Below are 26,195 nucleotides of genomic sequence, written 5' to 3' on the forward strand. Positions count from 1 at the left end.
CAAACCTCCAAGCTGAATGTACCTCTTTGAAACTAGTATATTCAAAAAGATTTTACGTAATAAAGCAGAATGTTTTGAAGAAAAACAGATTGCCTTGTTTGTGCTTTGTTATGTCAGCAGCTTCTGTCTGATGTAAAGATCTGTGTATGTGTGTGTGGGCGGCTGTGTGTGTGTGTGTGTTTGACCACATGAAGCAGATGCTGTGCAGTAATGAGATGGCTGAGAGGCTAAGCTGGATCAGCTGAGTGGCTGCGTATCAGGAAAGGCGTGCTGCTGCTCTCCTACTGCTTCATGTGTGGCCCTGCATCAAGAAAACATCAAGTGCTGTGAGTCAGGACATTTATATTTATATTATATTTATATTATATTATGCCAACTGCACTGACTTGCACTATACATCTTTTGCACTCTTACTGCATTGTGCCTTCATTATGTGCCTTGTATTTTGTGTGTGCCTCATTGTAGGTACATTTTTTTACACTTTATATTTATCTTTAGTTTTTAGTTGCATGTTATATGTTGCGGAGTGAAGAGTAACGCAATTTCGATTCTCTGTATGTTCAGCACATATAGCAGAGTTGACAATAAAGCTGACTTGACTTGACTTGACTTATATATACATGAACATACACACATTTTCTCCACTCTACAGTGTTAATGATCCACTCAGAGCAGTTGTGGGCTGAGCAGTGGGGAGCAGAGTTGAGAAGGGCTCTGTGTGACAGTGTGTACACAATGACGCTCTTTCATATTTGTTCCTACAGTTTGAATGTGATTGTTGTGTATTAAAGGCTGTGCTTCACATGGGTCAAACTTGTTGGCAGAGGGTGTGGTAGATTTTCTTCTTTTTTTTTTTTTTACAATAGATCTATTCTCTGCTGTGCATCTTTATTGTAGTAAAGCTGGAGACAGAAGGGAGATTAACATGGCTGCCAGACAGCCTAACAGTTCAGCTTACTGTTGTACAGTCAGCCTTATATTGAGGGCATAGAAAGCTGAAAGCAGCTTGAAGGAGTGTGAAGTGAGAGGAAAAGTTGGGAGGGAGTTGGCTGTGTGTCAGGAGCAGACTGTGGAGCTCTGCACAGTGCAGAGCTGACGCACTGAAGCTCAGTGAGGGAGGGGAGGAGAAAGAGAGACAGACAGCAGTGGCCAGATGGAGCCCTGTTTGTTTTGAAGTAGCTGACTGCTGCTGAGAGCCGGACAGGCTGTCGGCACTGGTGTGGATGAAGAGGAGGGGAAAACACTTCACAACGTGACGGCAAAATACAGTTTTCTGTTTACTCTGTTGTAGCTGTGCTGCTCAGTGTGCAGGCGCTCTATGCAGCTCAAGGTCAGGAAGAGCCAGCAGCAGCAGCAGCCTCCTCAGGGAACTGTCCCATCTGGATCTTTGGGACCCGCAGAGTCAGGTGGGCACAAGTTACAGCTACTGTAGCTCCTAGCCTGTGCCACTATGGAGGACGATAGCACTCTGAGGAGGATGTGAGGCCTGGACTGCTGTCTGTTCGTCCCACGACAGCGTCAGTTTCTCTCAGCCGGATCCAGTGTCAGAGACGAAGGGAATGGGCCCAGCCTCGCTGCAGGAGGAGAGAGAACCCAAGGAGGAGATGGAGAGCTACCACTGCCTTCTGCAGGCTGGCTCTCAGCTTGAGAGCACTCTGCAGCGTGAGTACACATTTTACTTATAGTAGCCACACTCAGGCTTTTAAACATCATCCTGTATCAGCTCTGAAACTGCTCCCTGTTACTATATCTCACATCACTCTTCACAGTCTGAAATCTGCTGTAGCACAGGTCCATTTAGTCTGATTTGTAACTTCGGTAAGCCATTACATTACAGGATGTTACTGGAAAAGTGCACCCTCTACAGTATCTTATAGGTTGTCAGTGTTATTGATGTGCCAGTTCCTGCAGCTTTAGTCTGCAACTGTGTGCTATGGCAGGGATTAGGTATGTCAGCTATTTTAAGACATCACAGATGGATAGATATTTATCCATAGTGATGATTTTTAGCTTTGGTGTCTGCAGACTGTGATGGAAGCAAAAAGCAGGCAAAAACACTGGATGTTGGTTTTTTTGGGTTATGTTGTATGTAGCTAATAACTGTCAGAGTTGGTGTCAGATATATCACACTGTTTATGACATTTTAACGGCCATGTTTAGTCCTAAACACTGGAAAAAAAAAGATGATGGACAGAAATAGGACCTTAAGTGAACAGAGCAGCATCCTCCAGAGGATAATGCCATTACTTTGGGATCTTGGCAGCCTTGGGTTTTTCTTAATTGATGGGTTGTTGCCTCTTTACATCCCCCATGGGTTCACTGTTCCTGGTCTTATGTGTTAAGGTAACAGAGACATTAGAGAAAAGGCCATGCCGAGCTTCTATTTATACGCATAAATAGAAGGAATAGATTTCCTTTTTCTCCCCCTTGTGTGAAATGTGAACCTTGCGCTCTGCTTTTCATAATCTGCTTACACAGGATGCAGTGGTGACCATACATGCTCAGATGTATGTGTTTTCTTTACAAATCTAATGTTGTGACACACACACTAGCAGAATCCAAATCTGACTCTCACCTGCTCCAATTAACCGACCCATAACTGTGTTAGCCTTGTCTGAGTCCTTTCAAGAACGTGAGGGTTTCAAAGTACATTTTCCCAACCCTCATGACCCTGAACCGCATGACTACGTTGTTGGGCAACACCTAAAATAACACTGTTTTGTCGTACTATCCCCGGAAATATAAGTCAAATGTGTCAGAAAGTCTCAGAGCAGAGCTACATTTGTAAAATATTATTGACACCATGAAGTAAAATATCTAACAGAAAAGCTAACAGTCCTTTGTACAGAAAATTCAATATTTTTCTGCATCTACAGCTTATATAAAGACTACATATAATGTATAATCACTCTACAAATCTGAAAGTAAATATAAATGTAAACTAGTCACAGCTCTGCCTCATCAAAGCCTCGCTGTGCTATTATTCAGAGTTCAAAATTCATGTCCTTTCTGGCCTAAAACCAATCAAGGTTGCATGTATCCCAGTGAGCAGAAAGCAGCCACCCACTGGTCTAATCCCCTTAGTATTTAAAGCTTCATTTAGCAAAATATCTCATGACCTAAAAGCAGTGTGAGGCTGGGGCCTGTGTGTACTGTGAACATGTTTGTATGTGTAAGAGGGGATTTCTTGCTCTGCACGGGATTACATGTGCCTGCTTTTTGGATATCGAAAAAATACACCATCCATGTGCACTCTACACAGAAACCAGCCTCTCATTTACTATGTCAGTTTTATAATATTTTAATACATATTTAACATTTCTTCCCAAAAATCCTGATGAAGCCACCTGTGATTTATTGTAAAAAAATAAAACATGAGGAAGTACAGTGAGGGTAAAAGCTTTATATAAGGGCTGCATGAAGTGAAATCTGTGTAGATGGTTATCTGTGTTTGGACAACAGAGATAAGCTCCCTGCCTTCAGCTTTGTGCGCAGACTGAAAGGATTGGTCTGAGTCTGGATATGTTGACTGGCAGCAGATCTCTGTTTCCATTGCACACTGGTAAACATTGTTCTTTCTTCCCCCCTGTGTGTAAGAATAGAAGGGCAGACTGATTATTTAACTTTGGCGCGTGTGTGTGTATGTGTGTGTGTGCACACTCTCCTCTATGTGACCTGGAGATGTCATGAGGCAAAAGAGAGAACTGCAGCATTTTCTGAAAGTAATCCAAGAAAAACACAAGGATTTAATTTACTTAGCTTACCTTTAAATGTGTTGTTTAGGCTTCTTTGAGTGATCCACAGTCACAGATATAAAACATAATTGACAAACTACTACTGTGTCCTTAAATGCATCAGTGGTTCAGCAGGGTGAGGGGGGTGGACAGTGTTTTCACAAACTGGCAGGTTTATTAAACACACTGCAGCACAAGCTTCCTTTGATCAAGCAGAGGTCCGCAGTGTGTGTGTGTGTGTGTGCACTTTTGGCTTGTGGAGTTAGTTGGCATCAAACTTCTTAAAGATATAACTATAATCTGTTCTACATCCTTTTAGCTGACACAGTCATCTTTACCTTACCTGTCCAATCCTCCTGAATGTCTCGTGACTGCAGGTTTATATGATTATATAACTATTGGAGTGTGACAGTAACTTTATCCTGCATCAGTATGAGTAGCGTCCAGCCATTGGTCCTGCTCTGGCTCGACTCCTCTCTGTTACAGACACACATCAAATATTCAGCAGGTGCCAGCAGAGCTCATTACCTGCTCCCTGACAGCCTGATGGACACTATTACTGCACCAGTCCACTCATGGAAAAGAACACCTCCTCTGCTCTTCCTGCTCTGTCCTCAAGCCTTTTCTCATTTCATTTTTGTTCTGACTCCTTATTTTCTATCTCTCTGGCCTGGTTAATTTGTAATGTCTTTATGCATAATAGATGAGAAAAGTTGTCAACAAATTTTCGTCCCGTTTAATTTGTTGCATTAAAAAGCTGATAGTATGCATACTGCTTGCAAAATGTCCTTTTTGTTTCTAAGTTTTAAAAGAGAATGTGCAGGTCTGCGTGTCTGCCTTCTGTTGTTCACTTCCTGTGCGTCAGTGGACACACTGTGTCTACGCCTCTTCTAAACAACACTGACTGACAGCAGACAGCATGTATTAGAAGCTCAGACTGGAACCCTAATGGCACTATGCATTAGATGTAGGCACCCTTAACTTTACTCCAACATTGATTCGGATGTTGCTATACATACAGTAAGTATTTTCATGATGTTACTGCATCAGATAAAGACAATGGCTTTCAGTTAGAGAAAGTATTTTTGTGCAGGTTACTGCTTTTTAAAAATTTACCTAATTTAATTTTACATAAAAGATTAAAAGAGTAGATTTTACATACTACCAACATTTTTATTTTAAAAAAAGCTGCAAATAAATATTTTTATTAGTTAATTACATTAGGTAAAAATTTCAGGCAGTATAACAAAAAATTAAACATCCACATTTGAGTTCTGCACCCATTAAAGGTTTAATTGTAGTGTCTGGTTGTTGTGCTCTTTCCATCAATCCTTAGCTAGGTGTTATGGTTTTGTGTGTTGTCTTCCAGAGGTGACTGTCCCAGTGAGCTTGAAGGAGGTGGGAGGATATATAGAGAAACAGGTGGCCTACCTGTCAGGTGAGGCCTTTTTATTTGATAATTTCATAAGAGTTTAGTGTCTTAATGTATATCCTAATGTTTTCATTGTGCTTCTGATATTGTAAAAAAACTGTAAAAATAACAAACATAAGCAACCCATTACCCATTAGTAGTGGATCATCAGAGGAGTGAGGTGAAAAGGATAACATGCATTTTTGTTTATAGTGGTTGCTCACGTTTTTATTTATTTTTTTGTCTTAGGGGGGCGAGGGGAAGACTCCAGTGTCATCATCACCCTCCCAGAATGCTCGGCATTCAGTGACATTCCAGAGGAAGCCTTAGCCAAAGTCTTTACGTACCTCACTCTTATCCCACGGTGCGTCCTCTCTCTCAGTCACTCTCTGTCTGTGGCTCTGCCTCTCTGCAGTGCACCAAAAGCTCAGTGATTGTATTCTGAGCACAGCTGGCACAGCTCAGGGTCAAATGTCCCGCTCACGTCCTCTGTGTCCAAACCTCATTCTGTGATTAGGCTTCCTCCCTTTCAGAACTGTACAGAATTATAATAGGCATGATTAAGCCAGATGTCTGTGACTAAAAGCCGTAAAACTGCACAGAATTATATATATTTTTTTAAAATGTGTGTTTTTGTTTTCAGAACAAGGCAGCCTGGAGTCAAATTTATCATCATTCTAGACCGAAGACTGGATACATGGGCCTCTATTAAAACTGCACTTGCCAGGATAGCAGTAAGTGAAATCTAAGGACTGTTTATAGGACAAGCTGTTCATCATTGCTGCTGTGGAGCTGCTGCTGTTTTATTTATGAGTTTCTGTCCATGGTGCTGAAAGGCATCCATTTCTGCGAGTAACCGTTTCCCCCGGTTTGATGTACTTTCTTATTATAGTTCAAAGTCATGTGATGGATCCTCTGTTGAGTATTACTGCAAATATATGAGTAAGCAAAAAATCTGTGTGATGACGCGGGGTGCTGAGGAAGAGGAGGAGGCGGAGGAAGGCGGGAGGGGAAACATTGCAGTGAGCGCTGCCTCCCTGCGCCTGAGAGGCAGCAGCAGCAGCAGCGCTGCGGCTGTGGTCCGGCAGCCGGAGGGAGCTGCTGCGTACCTCTGTTTGGCACCGGTTTATTTTTTTATTTGGTCGGGAGGGAACTTTAATTACACCGAGATGGCTTCAAACACCATGGCTGATTGCTTTTACCGGCGAGGAGTGCCGAAGATCCGGAGGAGCCCGGTAATGAGCTGTGCGCTGGTTTTACGCATTGTGCGAAGAGTTTAGGGGGAAGTTTTTGGGCGGGCAGGGTGAATGCGGCAGACAGTGGCACCGGCTGGCGCTGCGCTGCGCCGCAGAGCGCACTGATTAGTGCTTCGTCATGGGATTGTGTGAGCCTGGAAGGAAACGCGCTGTTTTCAGACTGATGCATGTTTCGGTTAAAAATGGAAGCATGGGTGATGATCAGAGTCAGGAGAAATCGATGTCAGAAGTTGCGTCACACGCAAATACAAAACAATAGCATGGCTGCATAGAGCAGAAGGCAGTGTGATGTTCATACATCCTGCTGCAGAGCTGTGTTTTTTGTTTTGTTTTTGCCCCACTTCTGCCTGCATGATGAAAATGTTTAAATACTGATAATGAAATATGACGTCATCAGAACAGATTTAACTTCCTTACTTGGTGGAGGTTGGTTTATAGGCTGTGACAGAGCTCTATTTATCAATAGAGACATATGTCTTAGACCATGACCTTAAAGAACATGAAAGATCAACTGCAGCATCTCATAAACAGAAGCGACTGAATCCATTAAAGCTGACAGTGTGAGTGACAGACTGGCTGAGACATGATGCTTTTTCTCTCTCACTGTATATATCTTCCTGTGTCTGCATTGTATGCATACTGGAGTTAGGCCTCAGTTGCATCATCATTGTGACACTAAATCTCTTCATCAAGGCCTCTTTTCCTGGGAACCTCCACCTGGTCCTGGTGCTCCGACCCACCAGCTTCTTCCACCGCACTGTTACAGACATTGGCTTCCGTTTCAGCCAGGAGGACTTCATGCTCAAGATGCCAGTAAGGCAGCTCCTCCTCAGTTACCAAACATGTCTCACATCCCAACAAGGTACACCTCGTTCTCATTTAAAGCCCAGAGCTCCATAAGTCAAATGTTCTGTGGTGAACATGGCTGAAAGTACACATTTAACTTTGAAAATAAACATTACACACACAGCTGGTTATCCAAGCATGTTTATCAGTGCTACAAAGCATGTTTGTCTTGTACATGCCATATTATTTTCAAGAGCTTTTATCCTGTGTTGTATGTATATTTACTTATACTTTGATCGAGCCTCCTCCAATATGGCACATCTGCTATTCATCAGTTATAGCTTTCAGAAACAGGTAATGATGTGTGTTGTGTTCTGTGTGAGCTCTCAGATTTTGTCTGCACCTGTAGGTGGTGATGCTGAGCTCTGTCACAGACCTGCTGCACTACATTGATGAGAACCAGCTCACATCAGAGTTTGGAGGCACATTGGATTACTGTCACAGTGACTGGATCGTCTTACGGACAGTAAGAGATTCTGAAACACCTTAAACTCGATCACTCTTCATCCTTATCCCTGTATTTTTCTCTTACTCTCTATGACTGCACCAGAGGTTTTTAATTTTTATAAAACAGTTAAATAAAAAATTCATGCAAACAGTGAGCCACTTGTTGCCCTCTTTTTACCCCTCAAGATTTTTGCTACAGTCTTTGCACAGTGCACAGTGTTACAGTCTTTCTGTGATTTTGTGTGCTTTTGCTTCCACTCCAGGCTATTGAAAGCTTTGCTGTTACAGTGAAAGACATTGCACAGATGCTACAGGGCTTTGGCACCGAGCTGGCGGAGACAGAGCTGTCCGATGAGGCCAAAGCCATCGAATGTCTTCTGGAGTCTCACTCTGACAAGTACAAAAAACTCAAGGTTAGATTTCTAATGTTATCACATTACCACATAGATAGTTATCTGATTTTTATGATGGAGATTGGTCCTTTGTGTCTTAGGATGCAATCAGGTCGGTGTCGAGGGAGGGTCGTCGTCTTCTCTCCAACCTGGAGACCACTGGGATGGAGGATGACTCCCAGTGGGACGTGAAGCTGGATTGGGAGACGGTACAGAGGTGGAAAGACTCTTCCCTGTAATTTATTAGACTAGTTGTAAACAATGTAAAGCTTACACTCAAAATGTCAAAATGTAAATCTGTAATATTAACAAAAAACTTACAGCAGTTCTTCTGTTTTTAAGGCTTCTTGCTCAGCTCAGAGACATGGAGTCAGCCTTCGATGGCTTCTTTGAGAAGCATCATCTGAAACTTCATCAGTACCTGCAGCTGCTCAGATATGAGCAGAGCTTTCAGGAGGTGAGGATTTCATCTTCAAAGAGTGTGTTTTTGTCCATTTTAATATAATATTAGGTCATGTAATTGTTAATGTGGCCCACTCTGAGCTAGCTGGTTGGCTTTATGTATCTGTTCTGTTTAGATGGAGTTATGTCTGGAGCATCTCATGACTCAGGAGAGGGAACTGTCCATATCTGTGAACACTCTGGCTCAAACAGAACAGGCTCTGAAAAGGCTGGACAGCCTGGAATCTAATGCACATGTCAGTGTTTGCAAAAAAAAATCTGCACATCATGACCGTTCTACAGTAAACAAACAATAAAATGTCTCTTCTGTCTCCATTTAGGAAGTGATGGCTCGAGCCCAGATCATAATCCTTCACGGACACCAGCTATCGGCCGGTCATCACTATGCCATGGCTCTCATTATGCAGCGCTGCAATGAGCTTCGCCACCACTGTGACACACTCGCTGCTGCTCTCAAGACCAAACACTCTGTTCTTCTGCAAACACACCAGCTGTTGCTTTGTCTTGGGCAGGTAGTGATATATGTGTACATTCATTTGCAAATGTATGTATTCTCTTTCATATTACACGCATGCTCTCATTACCTTTAGGCCCAAACATGGTGTGATGATGGAGCTTATCTGTTGGCCAATCAGCTGGTGGACAAGTTTCAGTCTAAGGAGGGCGCTCAGGCTGCTTTGAGGGACATTGAGAGGTTCCTGGAGGGGGCGCCGTCTATGCTGAGCTCAGGAGTTGACATTTTGGCTATTGAGTATGAGGCTGTCATCACGACTCAGCTTCAGGTCAGCTCACTTGCACACATAGAAAAACAATTCCACCACTATTTGATTTGCCATTTTGTAGCCTGAACATAAAACATATTCCTTTTAGGCCCAGATTGAGAAAACTTTTGACAAGCATGCAGCCGTACAGCAGATGATCCAGAACCGACAAGCCTGCCTCAGAAAGCTGGCAGATAAACATATACGACCGGTTCAGCTGGTGGCCCCCAGGAATGAAAACCCACCACGCTCCAAGTCCCCACTCTTCTCCCCAAAGCATGGTACAACACACACACACACAGTTTTCAGTTTTATCTCCACACAAGAAACTGTTGAATTTGTCTCCTCATTGATGCGCACTTGTACAGTAGATGAAACAGCACTTGTCTTCAGTCAGCTGCATAGATTTGAAGCATATATATATAGCACAATTCCCAACCAACCCTCCTTTGTCTTCCCTGCCCAGTATGGGGTCTACTCCCAGCTGTTATGGGATGGCACAAATCCAGCTTTCCCTTTGCATCTTCCCTTTAGGCACCCTGGTTAAATTAACACATCACAGGGTCTCACTGTATAGCAGTGAGCTTCTTCTGAATGGCCCCTGTGGTTAGAATGTTGCCGTTACAAATGAGCTAGAACAAGAAAGAAGTTCTAATCAGTCAGTGGGGAAATACCTGACTTCACTATTCACTAGTAGCTGCTATAGAACCATATGTAGTTCATATACATTAAAGAATGTTTCATCTTCCTCTGTGTCCCAGGAGTGGCTGCACAAAGCCAAACATGTACAGCAGAACCCAATTAATACAGAATGTTTTATCTCATGAGAGTGCAATCTTTTTGTTGTTTAAATGTGTCTTCATCACATTGAATGTACTAATAAGATGTTTTCTATGTCCATTCCTGTCTTTTTGATAATCTGATGTATTAATGATTGCAACATGACAGTGAGTTTGAACCCTTTTCAAGGCTGCTTTGATACATCAGCCATTTAAGGAAGGAGATAAAGGGAGAAGTGGTTAGCTTTGATTGATCGGATCTGGTACACATATTTGCATCCACATACACACCACTGACGAATGTAACATGGCACATGGATGCAAAGGCACGACAACACCATTGAACATGTAAAGGATCAGCAGCCAGGATCAAAAAGACACTGACAGCCCTGCCAAACATTCCTTCAGATCTGTACATACTGGGTCCAGGCTTCACCTCTAGAGGAAACAACTTATTACTAGCCATTACCTAAAATGTCCATCATGACTGATTTATATATTTTTTAAATTACTGAGCAATCAAAAAAGGTCAAAGGCAGGGCAAACAAATCCCTTCAGGGCTTTTCTGCACAGGGTCATAGAAAATAATTCTGTTTGATTTAGTGTGGGCACTTAAATTAGTTCTCTCATGAGTACAGCTCCTCAAAGCACATGGAAAGACTGTGTTTGAATTTCTCTCTTCCTCTTTGATGAGCTGCTAATTTGGTTTTCACAGGTGATGGTTTGAAGTTCACGTTCGACCTTTCTCTGCCAGGAAAGAGAGCCTCAAGGAAGAGCCCCAACCCTAGAAAAGTAAGTTTAAAAAGAAGTACCAAACCACCAAAATGAACAAATGTTAAAGTCAGTAAAGTAGTAAATCTGACACATGTTATTGATGAGGGTGCTGATGGTAACTGAAGTCAAGTAAAACATTGAAGTCTTCTGTCTGAGTTGTTTTGGTGGTGCTGGACTTGCTTCTCTTTTCCAGTTTTGAATTTTGAAGATACCCAGGTCATTAGGTATCCAAGAGCAGCATAAGGATTCTGTTTCTGTTTACTTCAGAAAACAGTTTGTATAAATGCACCACCAGATGCTCTTCACTGTTTCTGGATGGTCCCCTGAGGCTGTGTTTTCTTGCATATAGTGACAGCCTTAGAGTGTTTCTGGAGAATTTCTTTAGTTGTGTACAGTAGGTGACTATTTGAAGTAGCCAATCAGGTTGTTTGCAATACAAGCAAGCAGCTGATTTCAAGTAAAGTCAGTGACATCATTGGATCCTGTGAAAACCAGATTTTGAATCCTGGGAAGTTTTAGAATCCAAGAAATTAACAGATAAGCCTTAATTAAACCCATTTTCTCATCTAATGTTTCCTCTTTGGTCAAATAAGTCTGATCAGTAATATGAACTTTTTCACTAAATCCACATGTAATGTGTCATTGTCTGTCTTTGTTGTGTGTGTGTTTAGATTGAGGTGATTCACGACTACCAGGAGAACCGGAGCTGTGTTTCCTACAGTCTGGATGGAGATGACAACCCAGATCTGCTGAAGCGGTGAGGAGGAGGCACCCGTCCACCCATCTGTCTGTCCTCAATACTGCTCTTGATGTTTACTTTGTGATTCTCTTTATTCATTGCTAATGATGCCTCTGGCTCTCTCCCTCTGCTTGTGTTTGCGTTGCAGTCATGTGATGAGGGAACTCATAGAGACAGAAAGAATCTATGTGGAAGAGCTGCTGTCAGTGTTACTGGTATGAAAACACACCTGTAACTTTTACCATCTGTGTGTATTGTATGGTAGTTAGAAACACTCCCACTTTCTGTAAAGGGTTACAGGGCTGAGATGGACAACTCAGCTCTGTCGGGACTTCTGCCACCAATACTTCGCAGTAAGAGAGACATTCTCTTTGGAAACATGCCTGAGATCTACAATTTTCACAGCAGGCAAGTGATTAAAGACTCTCATCACAGATAAACCTGTTTAATAGTACAGAAATAGACTGTAGTGGCTGTAAACTGTATGGCTTTTCAGCTTTACACAGTCAAACTGCTGTAAACAGTTTGACAATGTGGCCTCAGTGTTTCAGAGAAACTTCTTCTAATGTTATTTTTAGTGTTATTTTTGATGCTTTGATTTCTCCTTCATCGCTCGCAGCTGCTCTGAAGATAGCAACTCTGCTTTTTCAGTCACTCTTGTCTCTTAGGATCAAATTCCTTGTCCTTTCTGTGAATCCAGGGTTTTCCTTCAGGACCTGGAAGGATGCCTGGAGACTCCTGAAGGTGTGGGAGCATGTTTTCTGAAGCGGGTGAGATGAATGTTTATGTTGTGTTGTTATTTTGGGTATGTTTGCTTTTTTTAGAACACATTTCTCCGTTCCTGTTTCCCCAGAAAGAAAGTTTTCAAATGTATGAATGCTACTGTCAGAATAAGCCGCGCTCTGAGGCGCTGTGGAGACAGTTCTCAGACTGTGGATTCTTTCAGGTCAGTTTTCCACCTTCGGCTCTGACAGTAGTCTGATTCTGTAAACATTTGGATATTGCTTCCAGACATTAATTCTGGTGTTTTCTCTTTTGAAGGAGTGTCAAAAAAAGCTGGAGCACAAACTGGGCCTGGATTCCTACTTGCTGAAACCCGTCCAACGCCTCACCAAATACCAGCTGCTGCTTAAAGTTAGAAAGTTTTTTTTTTTTAATTTTATATCCTGTATTTCAGCTCTGTGTCAGCAAACCAACAATCAAATCCAACAGTATTTTTAATACCTTATTGCCTTTATGTGTGTATGTATTTTCAGGAGCTGTTAAAATACAATACAGACTGTGAGGATGCCTCTGAGCTGCAGGGGGCACTGACAGCCATGCTGGACCTTCTCAAATCAGTCAATGACTCCATGCATCAGATAGCCATCACAGGATATGAGGTGAACTCAATCTGTTTGACAGCAGCTCAACTTCTAAACTTCAGTTAATTTTGGGACGGGTCACATTAGTCACTTCTTTTTTTCCTGATGTGCAGGGTGACCTATGTGAACTGGGCCGTGTGCTGATGCAGGGCTCCTTCAGTGTGTGGATCAGCCATAAGAAAGGTCCCACACGTATGAAGGAGCTGGCTCGCTTCAAGCCAATGCAGAGACACCTCTTCTTGTATGAGAGAGCTCTGCTTTTATGTAAGCGGCGGGAGGAGCACGGAGACGGCTGCGACAAGACGCCATCCTACAGCTTCAAGCACTGTCTCAAGGTTGGTATGTTTGTTCACACAGTAATATGTTAATAAGGTTAGCTGTGAAATACAGAGAGGAGAAGTGAAGTATTTATACTTAGATACATACCATAGCATGATTTACTAATGAAGACACAGACTTGAAAGTGGTGTCAGTGTTGTTGTCTTTCAACACAAGCTGCCCAGCTAGTCACTGATGTATATTCCTGTAGCACTTCTTTTGTTGTGCGTGTTGATGTGTGTCACAGCTGGTGTCACACCAACTGCTGCAGCTCTTGATTTATTATTGAGGATGTGGGAAGGAAGCAGCCACGCGGCAGAGGTGTGTGTGTGCATGAGTGTTATGACAGGACAGATGTGTTACATGATGCAACTGTGATTTATGATGTGTTGCTCATCCTAACACTGTGTCTTGGCAGATGACTGCTGTGGGAATCACAGAAAACGTCAAGGGAGATGTGAAGAAGTTTGAAATCTGGTACAGTGGCAGGGAGGAAGTGTACGTGGTTCAGGTAAGGAGCCTCAAAAAGCTGAAGATAGAATTTTCAGGTGTCTGACTAACTAAATAAAAGATTTTTCACAAGAGCTACAATAATATGACTGATCAGAAGAAAGCTTAGTGTGACTAACAAGATAACATAAACCATCTTTGGAAAAAAGTATGTGAGGAGTAGGTTTAGTTTTTAGTTAGGTCTGTGTCCTAGCCACTAACATGGCTGAAGCAGGGTTTATGACCATTATTGCATGTGGCCACCAGGGGGCAATCAAGATGTTTTGGCCTCACCTTGGGGAGCTTTGATGGTCCCTCTTTATACCGTCTCCCTAAACAGCTGTTTTTTTTAAAAAAAACAAACAACAACAAAAATTAAACATCATATTCCCAATTGTGAATATTTTTTTTGTTGGTGATCAGTCACAATAAATTGGATATATTTGGTCAATGTGCTGACATTTAAAGGTGCCAAATTCAAGGAGACATTTAACTGTGAATTATTCTGTTTTCTTGGAAAGAACACTTGATACAGGTCAAGATTCTATGGCGGCCCAGAATTGACAAACCAAACTCACACTAGGGAAGGCCTTTTGTATTTTAATGTTGAAGAGGCAGCAACTTTTTTATACACTATTGGACAATAATGTGTATTGAGTGGGCTGCAATTTCTGCATTTAGTGGCCCGTGTTACTTAACAGATTCATTATATACACCATAAATTAATGTTTTGTTACACGGTGATTCAAATAAGGATTTCTTTACAAATAATTTACTGCCAGTTAGATAAAAAATGATCACTGATGTGTCCTGTTCCTGTCACCTCTTAGGCACCTACACTGGAAGTGAAGATGGCCTGGCTCAATGAGCTTCGTCGAATTCTGACTAACCAGCAGAAGTTGCTCAGAGGTCAGTGATTTTTTTTTTAATATGTGCAAAAATTCAGAGAGCATGAGATGTGATTGGTTGTTCAGCTTTCTGTTTAGAGTTGCTGTTTCCAAAAAAAAAATAAAAATGAATGAGCGTATACATGCAAAACTGAAATCTGTTTTCCCTTTTTTTCTCACAGATGAGGCATACCAACATGGCCAAATGGTTGAACACATGCAGCCTTCTCCATCACTCTCTGAGAGGTCAGTGCCTACGCTTCAATATTTGCGGCACTGCAGACTGTTGAAAGCATGACTGTAGGCTGTAGTTGCACAAACATACAGACACACACAGACCTATACAAAACACACACACGCAGTTACAGCGCTACAGCTTTGCAGAGTTTCACATCTGATCATTTCACTTTGCCCTGAAGGCTTTATGTATGGCAGTGTGTGACAATGGGCACAGGCCCCACTCTGTTCACTGCTGTCTAGTTGCCAATCCCCACACCTCCGTCCCATACCTGCAGGGGCATGCGGCCGTCCAGAAGGGTCCCCGGGGGCTGTCTCCCGGGGCTGGACTTTGTCTCGCTGTCAGCTGATGTCTTTCTGTGCCTGCGATCCCAGAGCCCCCGTCCCCGAAGCCCCCGGCAACGGCCCCGCCCTCGCCACTGCCACTGCCCCCAGCGCCACTGACCTGCCATAACGCTCAGTGGTAAACTCAGCCTGGCTCACCTCACCATGGCATGACCCATATGGCCCAGCCTGGGGTTTTTGGTCCCCATGTGTTTGCATACTGATCGTCCATTCTGGTCCATAACTGATCCCTACACCGTCACGCTGTGTTCAGAAGCCAGTGGCTCCTTCATGACATCAAAACACCTGTTCCTATCTCTGCATCTCAGATTTGTTATTTTGCATGTAGTGCATACAGCAAACAAGAGGAGAGTTTCAGTTTCATTCCATGAATTTTCCTAATTTTCTTCATGACAGCTGCTTTTTAAGATGGGGCTCGTTTTTTGAGATCTGAAAAAAAAATCTTTTTAGAAACATTCTAACTCAGCATCTCATAATAAAATGAAAATAATCAGTATATTTAGATCTTAATTAATCGAGACCAGATCTTCCCTTTGGGTTGAACTGTGTGGGTGCACACTGCAGCTGCGTCCTAACTGAGGGGCTTCATCCTTCAAAGGATGCATTTGTAGACTGATTGCATCATCGTGGCACCACAAGGCTGTCCCATTTTTGAAGACTCGTTGAATTGCAGACAACAAAAGCCTCCTTTCTTTTCTGGTAACAAAGAATGCATCAGGTGGATTCTTCGTGGTCCAACATGTCCCAGGATTCATTGCCCGCTGGCAATGGTTGGATCATTTTTACAGCATTTTCCACAAACTTAACTCCAACAGCTAAAACATAAACGATTAAATGTAAACATGAAGGTAGGAGCAGCACATCACAAAAAGCAGGAAGTCTTCCACAGACTAAACAAATCTCATTTAACAACCGTTGGGGTGTTGAAAGACTCGTCTGAACAGAGGACAGACCTCTGCAGACCAGGTCCTTCAAGGGATGCAGCCCTTCAGTTGGGACACAGCTTGTGTCAGTGTGGCTGTAAGATTCACCTCCTTGTGTGGACAGAGGCTTGCAAATGGCTGCTATGTGTTGTGTGCTGTTTGGCTGCTGCCTGCTGTGTTGTTAATGACAATGATCTGGGGCCAGTTTTACTGTCTCTGTGTTAGGAAGCTGACCCCAGATTATATGGCTGAGGTCCTGAGTATGTCTGCCTGTCTCTGTACCTCATTTAGTAATGTGTATTGTTTTGTGTTGTTTTCACAGCAAGCAGCACAGAGCATCAGTGAGCTCAGAGGACACTGAGTCAGGGAGGAGCAGTCCAGACCACCAGCCACACTCCCCAAAACACCAGCACAACCGCAGGAGTGAGTAAGCTCATCCCCAAGCATTTATGCTATAATCAAGTAGATACTTAGTAACTACCACTGAAAATTTGGAGTTTATGCAAATCACCCCTGCTTTGCACACTCATTTTCTTTTTAATCATAAACTAATGTAGATATTTGACTTGTCCCGCTTCAGCCGTTCAGGTGTACTTTGACCTGAAGAACCAGGTACATCGAGGAATTTGGGGGAAAAAGCTACTGAGATTAGTGTTTGATTCTACCTCCTTGTTATTTTCCCAGTAAGTGACAAAGGGGTTGTTAAAAATGTCCACATAGTTACTAAGTATCTACATAGTGCCTCTACAGAGTAAAGTGCTTTAGAAGAATATGTTTAGGAGTATCTTTACCAGAGTCATGTCTGTGCCACAGGTTGGCCCGGAGCTCATCACTCGGTAGACATCTGCGAGGGTCTGGAGGAGTGGCCTGGAGGTCGGGACGCCTTCCACCCATCTGACACGGAGGAGGAGGTTTTGGTGCAACTGGTGAGAGAGATTTTAAGAAATCATAATAAGGCAGCTAAAATAATATACATATTACATACATATTACATTATATAGTGGTGTTTTTACCCATCATAAATGTAGTGAAACAGAGGTCTTTATCATTGGTGGTGAGAGTTTTTAAAAGAACCCCATCTGACTGATCATTAAAGATTTTACTCCCAGCTGGGAAACTATAGCTCGTCTCCAAAGTGCTGTTCAGTGCTGTTTGTAAAGCTGGTGAATAAATTAGTTAATATTTATTATTCAGTGCATGACAGTACTACCTGTGTTAGTCCCCAGGCAGGTACAGGGCTTTGGCTGACTGTCTCCAAAACGGACCAGACAGTATCATCATCAAATGTGGAGACGTCATCCAGTTACAATGTGAAGACAACAGGGGGCGCTGGTGAGTTTTCAGCCACTTGTGATGTTCCATAAATCCCTCATTCAGCCTGGAGGAGAGGTCAGCAAAACTGAGAACAGGTGCTGTGGATTAAAAGTGATGTGTGTATGAGGTATAACATGCTGTAAATATGTTGCTAAACCTGAGTACCTTCATCCTTTCTGCCCTGGAAAGGCTTGTGAGAAATCTGAGTCGGCGTCAGGAGGGCTTCATAGCAGCTGCCAGCCTGCAGCTGATTTTAGGAGACAGCAGCCGGGAACACTCCTCCAGACTAGGTGCTGAAGAAAACACACGCCATTCCATATCAGATCAATGCTGAGTCATTGTGTTTTCTAAATTAGATTTTTTTCTTCAAATGTCTGTTCTTGTAGACCCAGGGAACCTGAGGGTGAGGAAGCTCAGCTCCCCCTAGAGAAGAAAGCACAGAATGTGAATCTTTACCTGTGGCGTTTGAACAGACTGAGCCATAGCCGTCTCATAACTGATGCACTGATCAGCCGCCCACTCCTCCCTCCCCTGTGCCGCCTGCTTTCTTCAGCACAGTTCAGCCATCAAAAAGGAAACTGTGTGGGGTAAACAGACCTGATTGTCTTCCATGGCTTTGACTGATGATCTCCTGAAACTGTTTTCTGATAGTGAAGGTGTGTGAAGGCACCAGCACAAAGGCACAGGAGCTTGGACAATCTACAGCCTCTCCCTGGATCCTGTCTGGTCTTCCCTGTTTTTTTTTCTCCGATGAATCTCGCTGGCGCTCCTTCTGCAACACATGTGGTCAGGATGTGAGTTTGTGGGTCATTTCACAATTTGTGGACTTTTGAGTACTTGAGGTTACAGTAGCTCTGAGTGTATGAGTGAGTGCGTGTGTTCAACCCAGGATTTGCCTAAAACAGAGACTGTTGTACATAATATAGCATCATTTTTAACATTTACTGTGTTTCATCTTTGTGTAGTTTTCCATAGAGTTGTGTTTTCTTACATTTCATTCCTTAAAGCCCAGTTTTTGTGTACAGTCTGAGAGTTAAAATGCCAAAATGTGCCATGCCATAATGCCTTTTTTATTCCTGCTCTCTTCTTATATGTACTGTTTGCAAAATCAGATACTCTTTTCTTGCTTTGAACTGACCTCACAATTATTCAGGCACTTTAATAAGGTGGAAGAACAACAGAAACTTCAATCCACATTCAGTTTGAATGTGTCCTTTGCTTGCTGCTTTACCTCTCTTAGTGGATCCCCCCTCCAGTCCTCTCCCCTTTGTTTGTTCTTGAATGAATGATGTGTTATGGTAGCAGGGGAGAGAAACTCCCTGCATGCAGGTGGCAGTTGAAACGTCAGTGCCGGTAATGTAAGACACAGAAGAACATGATGAAGATCGATGGCGGAGTATTCCTCTGTGTGTGCCCGCTAGACAAATGGGAGGCGCGTGCCTCAAGAGCGCAAAATACAGTCATTTTCCTCAGGATCTTCTGGGACCTGACTTGTCAGAAAAAAGGGAGGAAGAAACACGAAAAGGAAGATTACGCCGCGTGAGTCATTCCTCCTTAGATTTACAGCTCAGTTAATCTCGGGTTCCCCATTAAAAGGGCTCATACAGCCAACATGAAATATAGCCTCTGTGCTGAATACTTAATTAAATATTGATTGCAGACCTATATGAATTTACCACATCAAATCGAGGCCCCGGTCGGAGGGCAGCCTTTGATACATTGCGTTTGATATGGAAATGAGGGCAGAAAGCAGCGGCGGCTGCCGCGCATCACATATTTCCTATGTTGTTAATTTATTTATTTTTGCTGTCATGTTGTTCCTTCACATTGTGAGGTGTCTGTGTTGTCCCAAATGAAATTACATCTTCATATATTTACACTAGCTACACTTCACTCTAATGCAACACCCACTTTAGTTTTCACTTTTGCATCTAAGAAAAAAAAAATCAATCCAAAATGCTGCAAAATTTGCACAGATTTTCCAAGACGGGAAACAAATAAACTGCTTGAAATATTATGTATCGTGACGAGCCAAGTAGCGTCCAGTAAGCTTGTTGCTGAACATTACTTTTTGATGAAACTGCATGACAACTGAACGCTGAGCTGCTCTACACTGGCTTCTTTTTGTACAGCTTTAAAATTCTGTAAAAAAAATAATCCAAAGAAAACATGTTATTTATTGCAATAATTGCTTTTTTTTTAATTGTTGTTGTTTTAACATATAATTTTGTTTTGACTGAAAACTACATCAAGGCTTTTTCATACACACTGATTTCATCTATTGTTTCTGCATTTTGGATTCAGTGGAAGTCAGCTTATGTAATAATAAAGTGATGCAGACTTTTCTGCTTTTGCAAGTTTTGTTTTTGTCACTTTCTTCTGTAAAACACTAAGTTTGCTAAGCTCTGCGCTTGAGTGTGATTTATGCCTCTTTGTACTTCCACTACATATCAGAGAGAAATGTTGCACTTTCATCTCAATGTTACATCTTTTTTAAGATGAAGATTTGACAGAATGGATGACAAAACAATCTTAAAATACAACACATCGTTAGAGATTACAGCAGTGCTTTTTGCCCTCTGATGTGTTACAAACATTGGTGTGTGTGGTTACTCTTACATTTCAGATGTCTGTGAGTAGTTGTAGACAGCATTTGTTGACGTGATCAAATATCAAAGTGTGATTAGTTCAAAGTAGCTCCACCACTGCAGCTACAACAGTAAAATGCTGCGCTATCACTGTTAATAATCTGATAGATTAGATAAATGATCAATTCTTCCACAGCTGCCCGCAGTGATGCACTTTCGGTTTTTATGCTTAATTTGTATGGTGAAATGATTCAGTCATGCACTCAGGTCATTGCTTGTTGATTTAAACCCTCCATTTGTGTAGTATTGTTTTTAACATGCAGTATGTGTGTATTTTCTTCTATAATCTTTGGATTTAAGGGTCTGGCTCTTCCACATCAAATGCAAGCCTGCGTTTCGTTAATCCCATAACATAGTTTATCCAGCGGTAATAAAGAGACACCCGGGTGTACACGCCATACTTCCCTTCTTTTGCACACTCCTCCCCCCAGCTTACGATGCCCGTCAGGAACCAGGTGTCATGAATCCTGTTGGCGTGAGGACCTCCACTGTCACCTTGACAAGCGTCTCTGGCCTCATTATAGTATCCTGCACAAAACATGTAAGAGGTGATCCTGGAACTGCTGCTGTGCTTACAGGCCGTCCGGTCTGTGAAGGGAACCTCCACTTTCTGCAGCGCGTTGGCAGTGGATCCAAGGAAGCGTGTTCGGCCCCAGCCGCTGACAGTAGCTGGGGAGGATTCCTTCACTAAGGCCTCAGTGAAAGCCTTGGGCCCCACACAGATGGGCCGCACTGTTGTGGAGAACGTGATGGAGCTTTTGACGTACAGCAGGGCGATGTCGTGGTTGTATAGGCTTACAGTGGCGTTATAGAGCGGGTGTATGTGCTCCTCCTGCACCTCATAGTCCTGCTCTGTGTGTTCGTTGATATAGATGTTATTCTCCCCTGTGGTCAAAAACATCAAGTTACAAGACGCTAGCATCACCGCACCCCTGAACTACAACTACAAAAGTTAGCTGTTTCTGCTTTGATTGACAGTAATTTACTTTATTTTACACTTGTGTCCTCTGAGACTCTTACCCACTCTGACAAAGAAGGAGCCATGTGCCTCCACCAGGCAGTGAGCAGCAGTGATAATCCATCGTTCACTTAGGATGGAACCCCCACAGAATAAATGACTGCTGGGACGTGCTATCAAGGCGACCTGAATAAAAAAGGGAGAAATGGAACACCTGCTTCTTTTCCCTTATGCAATCATTTAACAATCAAGTCCACATACATACATACATACATACCTGCCACGGGATCTCTCCTGGAGCAACCGCCTCACCTCCAACGATGCGTTTGTAAGGTCTCAATGGCTCCTCAGAGGGGGCCTCAGTGTCGCTGTACACCCACAGCGGCAGTTTCTTTCTAGATTGTCGTCTTACAGAGTCCGTTGTTGACAGGGGTGGCTCTGTGGTGCTGGCTGGAGTTGAAGGAGGGGATGTAGTCGTGGTGATGGTGGTGGTGGTGTTGTGCAGGCTTTCATTCTCAGGGTGGAACAAAGACCTCATTTTTACAGAGCTTACTTCCGTCAGTGTACTCCTGCCACACGGGAACTTAACTGGAGGTGTGAGAAACGGAGAAGCTGTGAAATTCAAAGTCTCAATTATTAGCAGTTATTTATTAATGTTACCTTCTGCTTCACAGTTGAGCCCATCCTGCATCAGTCTGTATCCATTCGCACAGGAGCATTTTGCTCCAGAGGTTCCCAGTGAGTTACAGAAGTGCATACAATCTCCGTTGTTCACGTCACAGCTTTTTGCGACGACTGAATAAAAACATAGTATATAGTTGGGATAAATGAACAAAGTCACACACCTGCTTCACAGTGTTTACTATGCTACCTGTTAATTCTAGATATCTTAATAGCCTTATAATGTGCCAGTATGATCTCTGAAACTTTGCTGCAACCACTCTCCCTGTTTACTTTCATCTTCCAAATGTGCTTAAGTTATCAGGACAAAATGCACATTCCACATTCTGTGCATACAAGTGTTTAAAAATTAATCTAAAGCTAAAATGAGGCTTCAGATGTTGGAGTTACATCAAGTGGGGCTCCACCAGAGCTGCAGTCTTTTTGGTACAAAATATTCCTCTTCATGTTTTCTCAGATAATGTTTACATGCTTATTTATGGTGGATAGATAGCTACACAAAATAAAAAAATATATAACTCTAATTAAGAATTGTCAACGCGAGTATGCACATCCCTTAAAGCAACACTATGGAAGACAGTATAAATTAGATGGTAGAGACCAAAACGTAGCATCTGCGATCTGTGATCAGGTATATTTATATATGGCTATAATTGTGTAGTTATGTCAGTTCCTGACCCCAAGGAACCAAATCTTGGAATTTATTTTAATAGTAGTGATGTTTCTGTCAAACCCTAGCTAGGTTTAGGGTTAGAGTTAGGAAGGTCACAGAGTTGTGGTTCAAAGTTTAATGCATTTCTATCACTGAGACCATTACAGAAATGTCTCACTTGCTGCTGTAATCTGTTACTCCTCAACTCTGATTACAGTCACATATTAACTATTTGATCACAACTAGCAGATGCTAATGTATGGTCACTATTAATCCCATTATCAAACCTCCAGTGGTTAAAGTTGTGACCTGTGTATTCTGTTTTAATTTGGTCTCACGATATATTTATTTTTTACACAAATGAGGACGTTGAACATGTTGTTGCATTTTGGCCAACATCAATAGGACTGTCACATTTATTGTGACTCCTGACAGGATTAAAAATCGCAGTCTATGGAAGAAGAAATCCTGATGTTTACTTCCTGATTTGTTAAAAAAAAAAAAAAAAAGATCTTGCAGAGACACGCCTACATTACATCTGTATCCCATGAGGTCACAACCAGTTGATTCAGGAAGCAGTGATTAAAACATCTATTACATACTTAAAATTGTATTCAGACTGTGCTGTGAAGCACAGTATTTTCTTCTCTCTAACATTTTCAGAACGAGGGCTGTGGATTTAATTTCTCATTGTTTGGACAGAAAGCCCAAAACCTGTTTCAGGAATATCATGTTCTTTTGAGCCTTCACAATCTAACCTTCAGAGTCACGTTTTACTCTACTAGGTGCAGTCATCCTTCACTGAGAGGAAACAGCTGCTGTTTTTAGAATATCAAAAACAAACAATCTAATTTAGGAAGCTAAAACCAGTCTGTCTCAGTCTGACAGGAGTCACTGATGTAATTTAGGAACAAGAGGTAAAAAGGACTTTTTGTCCTTAGAGACTGTTATCTAATCAGGACTGACATCATTCGCCAGAATCATTCCAGCCTAAAGATGCTCACTTACCAATCTCACAGTTCCTGCCAGTGAAGCCAGATCCACATATGCAGATGTAGTTTCCAATTTGGTCTTCACATGTCCCACGATTCAGACACGGGCTGGACTTACACTGATTGCCGTCTGAGCAAATCCAAACATAAGACTGTTACTCACAGCAATTTAAGTAAAACGGACAGAGATCAAACAATAACTCTTACCTATATATCCTGCCCAGAACTCCATCTAAAAACAGAGTGAAGTCACAGATAAGTGCCACAAGCAGAAACAAACACACAAACTTAAATAATGATGGCAAAATACATAAATGCTCACTGTTTTTTCATCGTTCTCAAAGGTCTCTCTCGCCTCTTCCAGGTCACACACCTCCTCCATGCACTCTCTCTCCAAGTTGCCCTGCAGCAGCTCCTCAAACAAACCAGTGTTATGACGTTTGTGTCTCCTCAGAATGCTGTCGGCTGTCTGACTGGAGACAAACACCGGGCCTGCAGCTGGAGCCGGAGCTTCAGAGACAAGAGACAAGATATGGAGTGTGTGTTTAGACAACAGTTAAATATCAAATAAAGCAGAGAATCCTCCACCTATCACATATACTTCCAACAACACTAACACAAACAATAAAGGTTGTGCCACCGAAATAAACTGCAAGTCAGAGACAAATTATTTATGAGCATCACACAACATTTTATAATACCTGCAGAGCCCAGCTGTGAGTCCAAAAGCAGCAAAGACAGCAGAAACAGAGGAACTAGAGCCATTCTAATCTTCTGTGACATCCTGACAGACACACACTGGACCATCACTCCAAAGTACAAATCTCTGTTTGCAGACAGTTAGTTGTATGTTGTGTGTTGTGTGTTTGTTCTGTCTGGGAAAAACTAGTGTCTGTCAACATCCGGCTGCACACACACACAGAAAGAGAGCCTGGGGTTTTCCTCTATGAATATGTTGATTTGTAAATCAGTTAGAACATGACAAACTTTTAGATTTAGAAGCTTAGAAAACAACAAGTTCACTGAAAGTCTGATTTCCAGCTCAGACTTATCTGGCTGATACTTTTACGTGTGTATTTTACTCTGCAAATACTGTTATTTACAGACAGCATAAGAATAAGTTATTGCCCACATTTAGAGCTAGGAGAAGAAACAACACAGAATTTAACACTTGTGCCTGTCTTTACCTGTAACAACAACATTTAAATCCTATATTGTGTGAATAGGCACCTTTTTTCTCAATAATTAAATGACAATAAATCATCTTATCTTCACTCTGCCTTCTGTTTGGACTACTGTATGTGCCCTTTTAGTCTGAGAGAATAAAATGTACTTTGAGCTTTACACCACAAGATGGCGCCTCAGTACAAGACAGAGGGAGTGGTGATGGCATCATGTTTTCCATTACTGTATGTCTGATTGCTACAGAGAGGAAAAGCCTGGAGCTGACACAATGAGCAGTGCTGAGGCAAAACATACTGGTGCCAATGTGAGTATTATATTATAAACGTTTAACTGATATTTAACAGTTTGTCCGTGAGGTGTGATATATAAAACTTTATACACATTAACAGCGATACATCAATCATAAATCCAATGATGTCATAATATTTTTTGAATGAAGATAATTTGAATGCCATTTAATAACTTGTCAAATTTACAGATTTCAATGAATGCAAAACGTGTGTGTGTGTGTGTGTGTGTGTGTGTGTGTGTTTTTACCAGTTGTCATGGTGAATTGTACTATCCAAACTTAGTGGAGAATTTATTCAACGTGGTTTATCCTGTGTCTGTAAATTATATACTAACTTTTTTATCTTACCATCATTCCTCAGACCTAATCATAAATCTTTCAATATGACCAATCAATGCTTGTGACAATGATGCCATCAGTAGTCCGGGCTGCTGATTCAGCAAGCCAGCAGAAGATTTAACTCTCATATAAAATGCAACCTATCACTGGTTCTGGAATCCCCCCACTGGGACACTGAAGTCTTCTCGAGTGTTGGCAGCTATTGACTCGGGGCATTTATATTTCATTTAATCGTTCATAGGCTGAATTATTCATACTTGAGTAATTAACACTGTCTGCTCAATACAAAAGCTTTTCTGTCTTCTGCACCCGGGGATGGATGTCAGAGTAAAGTAGATATTATTCCAGACTGGAGTGGCTGTTCTAATGCCAACTTCAGTTCTAAACATCACTGCATGCAGACCGTGCACCGCACTCATCAAGTCATCTTTCTAAATGTGCGCCTGTTGCTGAGCCTCGTGGAGAGTCGGCAGGCTTGACATACCTAGCACATTGTCTCTCTGCTTTGTTTAATAGCAGAGTGGATACAGACCATTGCCTGACTGCACTAAAGTATGTGCAGGGTGGAGTTGAAATAATGCTCTTCGCTGTTAAAAGTGAGGTGATGACTTGTGAGAGGAGCAGGCCTCTTAGACCGATCTAGATGGAAGGCACAAATGCATGAATGGACCGAAGGAAGTAAAATTGTCTGTGACTGACTATTGATTTATGAAGATCTCTCTGACATATCTGTCTTCTCTCACTCCTTGGCAGCAGCGCACGGCTAGGGAGTCTGTGTCAGCTCCAATTAGATTAGTCACTACAGGGATCGAGTCAGGGCCTTGCAGATAATAAAAACTCTGATGCTCAGTGCTATTGATTGCTACTGTACAGTATCTCTCAGTGCTGTCTGGGAGATCAGTCTCCACCGGACACACGGTGTCATTTGGTTAATGTTTTGGCTGTGGTAAGAGCAGAGCTCAGAATGCTTTGA

General features: G+C 42.3%; 2 protein-coding genes across 7 annotated transcripts; one reads left to right on the top strand and one right to left on the bottom strand.

The window, feature by feature from the left end:
• The first annotated feature begins 178 nt into the window (after positions 1–178).
• On the top strand, positions 179–19,662 carry mcf2a (MCF.2 cell line derived transforming sequence a). 6 transcript variants are annotated; one of them, XM_028416379.1, is made up of 31 exons: positions 179–326; positions 1,292–1,662; positions 5,104–5,172; positions 5,395–5,509; positions 5,789–5,879; positions 7,095–7,214; positions 7,597–7,713; positions 7,958–8,107; positions 8,188–8,321; positions 8,429–8,543; positions 8,665–8,784; positions 8,869–9,060; positions 9,139–9,330; positions 9,419–9,590; positions 10,804–10,880; positions 11,534–11,619; positions 11,750–11,816; positions 11,894–12,009; positions 12,302–12,371; positions 12,455–12,547; positions 12,643–12,735; positions 12,858–12,983; positions 13,079–13,300; positions 13,702–13,794; positions 14,603–14,681; positions 14,842–14,905; positions 16,487–16,587; positions 16,978–17,090; positions 17,384–17,496; positions 17,668–17,768; positions 17,865–19,662. In XM_028416379.1, exons 2-31 carry the CDS (start codon positions 1,560–1,562, stop codon positions 17,903–17,905), a joined length of 3,345 nt encoding a protein of 1,114 aa, XP_028272180.1. In that variant the 5' UTR covers positions 179–326; positions 1,292–1,559; the 3' UTR covers positions 17,906–19,662. The 6 variants fall into 6 exon arrangements, 5 of the variants coding, with proteins under 5 accessions (XP_028272180.1, XP_028272182.1, XP_028272179.1 ...); XR_003671365.1 differs by lacking the exon at positions 179–326 and having other exon boundaries at positions 962–1,662; positions 17,384–17,573; positions 17,865–17,902; XM_028416378.1 differs by lacking the exon at positions 179–326 and having other exon boundaries at positions 962–1,662.
• f9a (coagulation factor IXa) lies at positions 19,651–24,271 on the bottom strand. Its single transcript, XM_028416383.1, has 8 exons — positions 24,111–24,271; positions 23,732–23,919; positions 23,617–23,641; positions 23,426–23,539; positions 21,745–21,879; positions 21,362–21,672; positions 21,147–21,270; positions 19,651–21,011 (listed from the first exon to the last, which is right to left on the bottom strand). The coding sequence occupies exons 1-8, from the start codon at positions 24,214–24,216 to the stop codon at positions 20,422–20,424; spliced, it is 1,593 nt and encodes a 530-aa protein (XP_028272184.1). The 5' UTR covers positions 24,217–24,271; the 3' UTR covers positions 19,651–20,421.
• Between the last annotated feature and the right edge of the window lie 1,924 nt (positions 24,272–26,195).

Source organism: Parambassis ranga, chromosome 10 (genome assembly GCF_900634625.1).
Source record: "Parambassis ranga chromosome 10, fParRan2.1, whole genome shotgun sequence".
NCBI classification, from domain to species: domain Eukaryota; kingdom Metazoa; phylum Chordata; class Actinopteri; family Ambassidae; genus Parambassis; species Parambassis ranga.